The 8,387-nt window shown below is 42.3% G+C and overlaps 1 protein-coding gene across 1 annotated transcript in view; it reads left to right on the top strand.

Moving 5' to 3' along the window:
- Nucleotides 1-8,387, top strand: part of wdr47a (WD repeat domain 47a) — a 16,270-nt gene that overhangs the window by 3,070 nt on the left and 4,813 nt on the right. Inside the window, exons 5-15 of the mRNA XM_014021584.1 lie at nt 241-372; nt 567-743; nt 1,841-2,352; nt 2,418-2,535; nt 3,541-3,722; nt 4,236-4,478; nt 4,552-4,615; nt 4,735-4,892; nt 7,046-7,215; nt 7,286-7,456; nt 7,539-7,670. Coding sequence (XP_013877038.1) covers nt 241-372; nt 567-743; nt 1,841-2,352; nt 2,418-2,535; nt 3,541-3,722; nt 4,236-4,478; nt 4,552-4,615; nt 4,735-4,892; nt 7,046-7,215; nt 7,286-7,456; nt 7,539-7,670 — 2,059 coding nt within the window. The remainder of the gene's footprint in view (nt 1-240; nt 373-566; nt 744-1,840; nt 2,353-2,417; nt 2,536-3,540; nt 3,723-4,235; nt 4,479-4,551; nt 4,616-4,734; nt 4,893-7,045; nt 7,216-7,285; nt 7,457-7,538; nt 7,671-8,387) is intronic.

The following is an 8,387-nucleotide window of genomic DNA, read 5'->3' as shown; positions in this document are numbered from 1 at the left end:
GTCTGTCCAGTCATTTATGGTTTGATTTCTTTGTGTGTATGGATCACTTGGATTGTTACCGACATCTGATGAAAATTTCATGTCATTAGCACCTCTAGTAATATATTTACTGAGAAAAATGGTGACGTATTCAATACTTATTTTACCCGCTGTATGTTTGTTCAGTGTAGACGTTTTGTTCTGTTGTAATCACTCCTCGGTGGTTTTGATTCCGTGGCTGGCTGGTCTTGATGGTTTTAGTTGGAGTTCACCATGCAGGAAGCAGTGAAGTGTCTCCACGCTCTGGAAGAGTTCTGTCCCACTAAAGATGATTACAGCAAATTGTGTTTGCTCCTCACACTGCCTCGCCTCACCAACCACGCCGAGTTCAAGGTAACACACCTCCATGAATCGGTATTTTAACTTTATCGGAACATGGTTTTGTTTTTATATTAGGTGAGTTGCCTGTGAGATGTTTTTTTTTTTGTGTGTGTGGATTTAGGAAACGGCTTCAATGGTTTTCTTCATTTATGTCAAGTTGTAGCTTTGTTTTATTTTCTGGGTTGTAATGTCTTGTGCTTCGTCAGGACTGGAACCCGAGCACAGCCAGGGTGCAGTGTTTTGAGGAGGCCTGCAACATGGTGGCAGAGTTCATCCCTGCCGACAGGAAGCTGAGCGAGGCGGGCTTTAAGGCCAGCGGGGATCGACTCTTCCAGCTTCTTCTCAAGGGAGTCCTCTACGAGTGCTGCGTGGAGTTCTGCCAGGTGACAGCTGCTCAACCAGTTTCTGTCCTGATGAAGCTTAAATGAGTTCTGATGTGGGATAAATCTTGTGCCAGCAGGAATTGAATTTGAATTGCTCAGATTGAATCTGTATGTGCATAATTTGAAATTGAATGCATTGGTTTGAAAATAAATTTCACTAAATTGAAACTCCTGTGATGGACTTGCGACCTGTCCAGGGTGTACCCCGCCCCTCGCACTGTGACTGCTGGATATGGGCACCAGTGACCCACGTGATCCTGAAAAGGAAGAAGCGTGTACAGAAAATGGATGGATGGATGGATAAATTGAAACTGAATTTAAAGTTTTGAATTTGAATTAATTTGCTTTGAAACTGTATTTTGGTTTTTAAACATTCAGTTTGACTACTTTCACTTTCAGTTCCATAATTCAGATCTTTGTGTCACATCCTGGTCCTTGAGAAAGCCAGCCAGAGTAATCAAACACAGATCCACAGATTTATGTTTCATTTCGGTGAAGCTTCCTGTCTGTAATGTAACAGAGTTGATGCAATCCACTGTAAAAGTGACAAAAAAAGTTATTTTATTGCAGTGATTAATTTTACCTTTAGAAAACGTTACATTTACATCCCATCATGGATCATTCAGCAGCAGCATCTGATCAATATGTGATCCATGTGATGTAAATCTAACATTTTCTACATAAAGGTAAAATTAATCACTGCAATAAAATAACTTTGTCTTTTTTTGTCACTTTTACGGTGGATTACATCAACTCTGTTACATTACAGACAGGAAGCTTCACTGAAGTCAAACGTTAATCTGTGGATCTGTGTTTGATTACTCTGGCTGGCTTTCTCAAGGACCAGGATGTGACACAAAAATCTGAATTTTGGAACTGAAAGTGAAAGTAGTTAAACTTAATTTTGAATAAACCAAAATACAGCTTCAAAGCAAATTAATTTGAATACAAATCATTAAATCCAGTTTCAATTTAGTAAAATTTATTTTCAAACCAATTTCAACTTATGCACATTCAGATTCAATCTGAGCAATTCAAATTCAATTCCTGCTGGCACAAGATTTATCCCATATCCTGATCCTTTTTTTTGTGCGCAGAGCAAGGCGACCGGTGAGGAGATCACAGAAGGGGAGGTCCTCCTGGGTGTTGACATGCTGTGTGGTAACGGCTGCGATGACCTGGACCTGTCTCTGCTGTCCTGGATGCAGAACCTGTCCCACAGTGTTTTCACCTGCGCCTTCGAACAGAAGCAGCTCAACATCCACGTCGACCGCTTGGTCAAGCCGGCCAAGACCGGCTACGCCGACCTCCTCACCCCGCTCATCAGCAAGCTTTCCCCGTACCCGTCCTCGCCGCTTCGGCGCCCTCAGTCTGCGGACACCTACATGTCCCGCTCCCTGAACCCTGCGTTGGACGGGTTGTCCTACGGCCTGTCCGGCCAGGATAAACGGGCGAGCGTCGGGGAGGTGGCGACCGGGAGGGGAGTCTCGCCGATGTCTCACTCGTTCGCCAACTTCCACTACCCCGGAGCGGGAGGGCCCAACCTGAGCAGGAGTCTGATGATGGAGAGCTCCGAATGCCACAGCATCTTCGAGGAATCCCCTGAAACGTAAGAGAATCTCAGTGACACCCAAAACACCTGTCAGGATCTCTGATGTCGTTTTGTGTGAGCAGATCCAGAACAGACACGCCGGTGGATAAGATGCTGAGCTCAGGTGGAGCTCAGAGCACGCGTCCTGCCTCAGCTCCAGGCGAGGATGCACCAGCAGCTGGATCTGCTGACAGGAATGAGGTAAACAGCTGCTTTTGATGTTTTATTTAACTTAATAGACTTGCTATATTTTAAATTTTACTGAAATTTTCTAACAATGCTCATAAACAATGGATTAAAAGGGACTGAAAACATAATTACCGTATTTATTCATGTATAATACGATCATTTTTTTTTAGCTTAAAAAGCATTAAAAATCTAATTATCAGTAACCCCTGGATAATACTACCCCTCACGTTATGGATGATTTTTAGGGTTAAATGTCTAGTATTGTATGAAAAAATACAGTAGTAGTAGTATTAAAAAAAATAAATAAATAAAAACGTATTTTTCAGGTGGATCTGATCCCAGGTCAGCTGGGACACGAGGCTGATGAGCTCAGACACATAAATAGGTCATTTATGGCCTCATATTACATGTAAACATAGTGTTTAAACAGCGGCTGCCTCGTGTTTCTGCCTCCCTTGTCACCCTGGAGATCCTTCTGGAAACACAAGCAGACTTTAAAGCCTCTGTGATCTTACAGTCACATTCCTCCTCTACTTCTCTTTTTTTCCCACGCATGGCACAATGCCAGGGTCTGTCTTTGTCCCAAACGTCCAGTAGATCTGTTTCTGTCCGATTATCAGGGCAGGAAGCAGAGGACAGAGAGGGGAAATGACCCGTCGTCAGCTCTGTTTCTCCCTCCCTCATCTAATACCTGAGCTGATGGGAGAGGGGGCGGGGCTTAGAGGACCACAATGCTGCTGTCCAGTGCTACATTTAAAGATCCTTACCCAAGCTGGCTAATTAGAAATAGTAACTTTTGTTCCTTTTTTTTAAAATTTATTCAACAAAATCCAATCATTAATAAGTGAAATTGATTTTTTTAAACATCTGTCTTTATTTAAACTGTTAAATATGTCCTCTATCACATCACTCCACTTCTAGCCAAATAAAACCTCACATCCAGGTCATATAATTTTTTCATATAGAAATGACTCCACTTGGTAAGGTGCATCAACAGCTTTGGGTTTCTCTCCTCAGCTGCGCGACTCGACAGAGAAGTACGAGGAGTTTTACCGCCAGCGGCTGCGCGTGCAGCAGCACCTGGAGCAGAAGCAGCAGCAGAGGCAAATGTACCAGCAGATGCTGCTGGAGGGAGGGGTCCAGCAGGAGCCCCCGCCCAACGACATGCAGCACAGCCTGACGGAGACCTTCCTCAACAGGTACAGACGCTTTAGAGCTCAAGACATCAGGCGAAGTTACAGAAACTGATGGGTTTTTTTTTAAGTCGGGTGTTAAAGCGAGTTAATTACAGCGTGTGTAACAATAGAGGAGCAGCTGTCGGAGCACATGAAGCTGACATGTTAAAGCTCTGAATGATGGGTCCCATGTGGCAGCCCCCTCCACTCTGCACCATCTGCTCTGATCAGCTGCACCACCTGGGGCCATCGCCTCCTTACACTTCTGCTCAATATTTAACCTATTTAACAAGTATTATCGTACATGTTTAATGGCACTTCAGCTATAATGTAAACACAAGAAACTAAAAACATTTAGACTTTTTCTGCAATGCAGAAGCTCTTTCTCCTTTTTAGGTTTTCCTCTACGATATTCAGAAAGCCTGCCGTATGTTGTACTTTACTTAGTTTTTGTCCCTTTTTTTCTTTCTATTAAAAAGAGGCTAAGATAAAGAATAAAAGACAAACTATATTGTTGATGGATGTTTGTTTGCGTAGGTCCATTCAGAAGCTCGAGGAGCTCAACGTGGGGATGGAGAACTTAGGAGAGGAGGTGAAGTCTCTCTCCCAGCAGTGTAACGGCAACGGGAACACCCCCACCGCCGAGGACAACAATAACCCCCCGTCTGTGACGCCCGAGCAGAGCCGGAGCCGGGGGGGAGGGGTGGTCAGCAGCACCCCTCAGCGCTCCGTAGGGGGCCGTGTGGTCCCGCCTCCCAACGAATCCCCCGTCGTCTCCAGGTTAATGGGCTTTCTTTAGCTTTCACTTTATTATATTGGTAGATGGCGACTGATTCGTTCCCTTTGTTCACAGTGGGCAGAAACCTAAAGGGGGGTCTCAGGGTGACTCTCCTGGATCTTTATCTAGAAGTAAAGAGGTACAGCGTCACAAACGACTCTCAACTATGTTCACTAAATTCACAGCAGTTAGGGTTCTCTCAGGAACAACTGTTATCCAGCGTGGAGGTGCTTTTTAAAGCATCGGTGTGTTTTTCAGGGTGAAAAACCAAAAGACCTGTTTGTACCCGTGCACACTTTGGAAGACACTCAGGCGGTCCGAGCCGTGGCCTTTCACCCATCTGGAGCTCTGTACGCTGTGGGATCCAACTCCAAAACGCTTCGTGTGTGTGCATACCCAGAAAATCTGGACCCAAGGTAATCATCATCATCATCATCATCATCATCATCATCATCATCAGTGTTATTTGAACACCAAACACCAACCTTATTTATAAGGCAACAGAGATTTAAAAAATAGTTTGCAGAATTATTTACAAAAGGTTTTAAGATGACCAGAGGCCTGCTGACAAGGTGGGCTTCCCTCAGTGGGTGTACAAATTGTATCAGGAGGCGATTATCAGTTATTTGTTTTTAAATAGATTTTGTTTTTATTAGCCTAAATGTAACTGGATGAAAGAAACAGTTCTTAGATAAACTGACTATGACAAACTTCTACGGTTTTCCTGCTGTCTGGGGTCCTTATGAGGGTCCTTCCTTTGGTGCCTTTTCGGAAAGCAGAGAAATTGTTCCTGGGGATAAACGTTTGTCCCTACAAGTAAAAAAACAAAAACATAAAAGTGTTTGAACATCAATTTTTGTTGGTTTTTTTTTCTGATCATCAGTTTTCTCATTCTAGCTCCTTGTTTAAATGTCTGTGGGTTTTGTTTTTGTTTTGTTTTTCTATTAAAATATGCAAATAAACACAGATGGATGCAAAAAATGTACATTAGAAGTAGAAAACTGGTGAAATGCAGACTGAGGTATTAGTATTTTATTTTATTTTATTTATTGTTCTGGATTCCAAAATTACATTTTTTGTGCCTGCAAGCCATCAATTTTGTTAAATATTTCAGTTTTTTTCATGATTTATGTATACTTTTATATAAACTTGCTTGCTTGTAATGGGATCATCCATAGACAAATATAAAATCACTAGACTAATACCCGCCCATACCATACACTGGTAGTGTCTGTGACAGCATGGAGGAGCAGAAATGGCGTCTAAAAGGGCAACAGCTTACAGCCTCTATAGAAACTAATAGATAAACAGCAAGCTGAACCGGAACTGTCATGTTTTTACAATAAATTAATACTTATGTTAATTTCATTCAACAACCATGTAAAACAGCAGACATATACCAGAAAAATATATAATTTACAAGTAACAATGATCTAAACCAGACCTGAAGTTAGCCTGTAACTTAGACTTTAGCTAGTTGAAAAATGATGACTTCAGCTAGTAATAAAGTATATTTATTATTTCTTCTTACTGTCATAAAAAACAAGTATTTACTGTATATTTACCAGTCAACAGTTAGAAAATGTTCTCTGGTTATAGGATGAACCTTGTCTCAATTAGCTAACCATCTTCTTAACGTGTCAGGTTCCTCTAACAGAAACCTAAAAATACTCACATTTATAATATTTTACACTCTGTAGGTCTAAATATTAATCAGAGGACAAATCAGCTGTAATAGTTAATAGTTTGTGTTAAATTGTAACATGATTCAACAGGGCTACACTATATGCTCCACAAGCTAATATCTGCTAACCAGTTCAATAAATAACAGTGATTACATGGACTTTATAAGATTATTTTAATTTTAAACTGTTACATTATGTTCTGCTCAGATCACATTGAGCTAAATAAGATAAAATCTGCTAACTTGTGTTGTAAAATGAGACGTTTTCCTGTTTATCTTCTGTTAATAAATCCATAACACAAACAGCTTTTTTGACATTATTTAAAACGTTAGCTTATATAAACTGTAAAATATTAATAATAATTGGATTAATATTATTATTAATAGTTTTAATGATTTCTACATCGTCAGTTTTTTTTCTGCTCTGTTGTCAACATGTACAGTAATGGGAAACCCAGAGTCTTGCCTGTTTAGTGTTAGCCGTTAGCTTCACCAGCTGATCACACGGTCACATGGTTTTTGCGCACTCCAGTTCTATAGAACCTCCTTGGGATCGTCTCGCTGCAGCGCCCTCTTGCTGCACGTCTGAAGAACTGGTGCCTTCCTGTGAACCAACTGAGCTAAAATACATGAGAGCAGCTAGACCAGTGGTTCCTAACCCTGGTCCTGGAGGAACACTAACCTGCATGGTTTAGATGTTTTCCCTGCTTTGACACACCTGATTTGTATGAATGAGTGATTCTGAAAAGCAGGGAAATGACTAAAACATGCAGGATGGTGTTCCTTGGGGACCTGGGTTGGGAAGAGTTAGACGCACTCGTTCATTTAGTAGAGACGGTTATGTTCCATCTTTTAACTTTGTTGTCTTTTTTTTCCACACTTTAGTGCTTTAAGTCCCACAAAACAGCCGTCTGTTCGCTTCAAGAGGAACAAACACCACAAAGGCTCCATCTACTGTGTGGCCTGGAGTCACTGTGGGCAGCTGCTGGCTACAGGCTCCAATGACAAATACGTCAAAGTCCTGCCGTTCAGTGCAGAAACATGCAATGCTACAGGTGGGAGTTGTGCACAAGATTACACAAGTTTGTCGGTGGCAGGGTTCTTATTTTTGGGTTTGTGCTTCAGGACCAGACCTGGAGTTCAGCATGCACGATGGCACCATCAGAGACCTGGCCTTCATGGAGGGTCCAGAAAGCGGAGGAGCCATTTTGATCAGCGCTGGAGCAGGAGACTGTAACATCTACACCACCGACTGCCAGAGGGGACAGGGACTGCACGCGCTCAGTGGACACACCGGTACACCGGCCGCTTCTTCAGCCATGTCCACCTGGGCTGAAGGTTCCAGCCTGAAGGAGAAACTAAAGTTGTTTCTGTGCAGGTCACATTCTGTCTCTGTATACTTGGGGAGGCTGGATGATTGCGTCTGGATCTCAAGATAAAACCGTGCGGTTCTGGGACCTCAGAGTGCCGAGCTGTGTGCGAGTGGTGGGAACTGCTTTCCATGGTTCAGGTATAATCTGATTTTTACTCCCTAATCCTTTTTTTCCCTAATTTAGAGCTTAGATCGGTCCTAAAGCATCCAACCCTGCCTGAGCCCACAGGCGTTGTGTTCAAGCCTGATCCAACCTGACTAATTAACTCGAATTAGAGGCCCAAGCCTGAAGTAAAACCAAAATATTATTTTAACTAGAAGCACCCGGAGAGTGCAAACCTCCACCAAGGCCAATTTCCCCTATCCTGCAATAGTGAAGAATCCTTCAAAACATTCCTGCATCCGGATCATCCCCAAAGTTTAATGGTGTGTTCCTTTGGCCAAAACCCACCTGTGGTAAAATTGTCATGGAATATCCATCTATAAGTTGTTGAGTAATTTTGTCCACAGACAGACAGACATAAGTAACCTCCTACCTCCTTGGTGGAGGTATATATATGTTTGTGTGTGTTTGTGTTGTGTGTGATTTATTACATTTTTATTCCTATATATGTGTGTGTTTTTGTGCAGGGTTTCCCCTACATGTAATTGATCGTGGCGCACCGCCACGGCAAAAATCATAGCCGCCACACTTTCAGAATAAATTGTTTTCTTTTTTAAAACAATAAGCCTATATTAGGCTAAAACAATGTAAAGCATGACATATACACTCACCGGCCACTTTATTAGGTACACCTGTCTAGTAACGGGGTGGACCCCCTTTTGCCTTCAGAACTGCCTCAATTCTTCGTGGCA

The sequence above is a fragment of the Austrofundulus limnaeus genome, unplaced genomic scaffold (assembly GCF_001266775.1).
Source record: "Austrofundulus limnaeus strain Quisiro unplaced genomic scaffold, Austrofundulus_limnaeus-1.0 Scaffold3, whole genome shotgun sequence".
Classification (NCBI taxonomy): domain Eukaryota; kingdom Metazoa; phylum Chordata; class Actinopteri; order Cyprinodontiformes; family Rivulidae; genus Austrofundulus; species Austrofundulus limnaeus.
The sequence above is the reverse complement of the archived record's forward strand: the minus strand, read 5'-3'. Positions and strand labels throughout refer to the sequence as shown.